This window comes from Halyomorpha halys, unplaced genomic scaffold (genome assembly GCF_000696795.3).
Source record: "Halyomorpha halys isolate HHAL.00 unplaced genomic scaffold, Hhal_1.1 Scaffold253.1, whole genome shotgun sequence".
Lineage (NCBI taxonomy): Eukaryota > Metazoa > Arthropoda > Insecta > Hemiptera > Pentatomidae > Halyomorpha > Halyomorpha halys.
Genome location: NW_027111492.1, coordinates 418,292 through 418,915, shown reverse-complemented (window position 1 = coordinate 418,915; position 624 = coordinate 418,292). Strand labels below are relative to the sequence as shown.

General features: G+C 35.6%; 1 protein-coding gene across 1 annotated transcript in view; it reads left to right on the top strand.

Moving 5' to 3' along the window:
- The window catches only part of Prp8 (pre-mRNA processing factor 8), a gene marked incomplete in the record, with an annotated part of 69,745 nt that overhangs the window by 47,407 nt on the left and 21,714 nt on the right, over positions 1 to 624 (top strand). Inside the window, 2 exon segments of the mRNA XM_067049531.1 lie at positions 128 to 425; positions 509 to 624. Coding sequence (XP_066905632.1) covers positions 128 to 425; positions 509 to 624 — 414 coding nt within the window.

Below are 624 nucleotides of genomic sequence, written 5' to 3'. Positions count from 1 at the left end.
CTCCTCATATTAATCTATGGTAAACTATTTACATCTCATTTTATATATAGTTTTTTTTTATTATAAAATATGTTAATGCAAGTATCTATTTGTATATTGAAGGATTTCAATCATGTGCTTTCTTTAGGTTCACCGCTGAAGAAGCAAGAGAGCTTATCCAGCGATATCTTACAGAGCACCCCGATCCTAACAATGAGAACATCGTAGGCTACAATAATAAGAAATGTTGGCCCCGAGATGCTAGAATGAGACTGATGAAACACGATGTTAACCTCGGTAGGGCAGTATTTTGGGATATCAAGAACAGGCTCCCTCGTTCTACTACTACCGTTCAATGGGAGAACTCTTTCGTCTCAGTATATTCGAAAGACAATCCAAACCTTCTATTTAATATGGGTGGCTTTGAGTGCAGGATATTGCCTAAGGTGAGGAGAGATTTTAATTCTAAATTTTATTGTATTAGTAAATATTACATTTTATTTATTAAACATATTTTTGTATTTTTTAGTGCCGTACAACACATGATGAATTCACTCATAGAGATGGGGTGTGGAATTTGCAAAATGAAGTCACCAAAGAACGGACGGCTCAGTGTTTCCTACGAGTTGATGATGAATCGTTGCA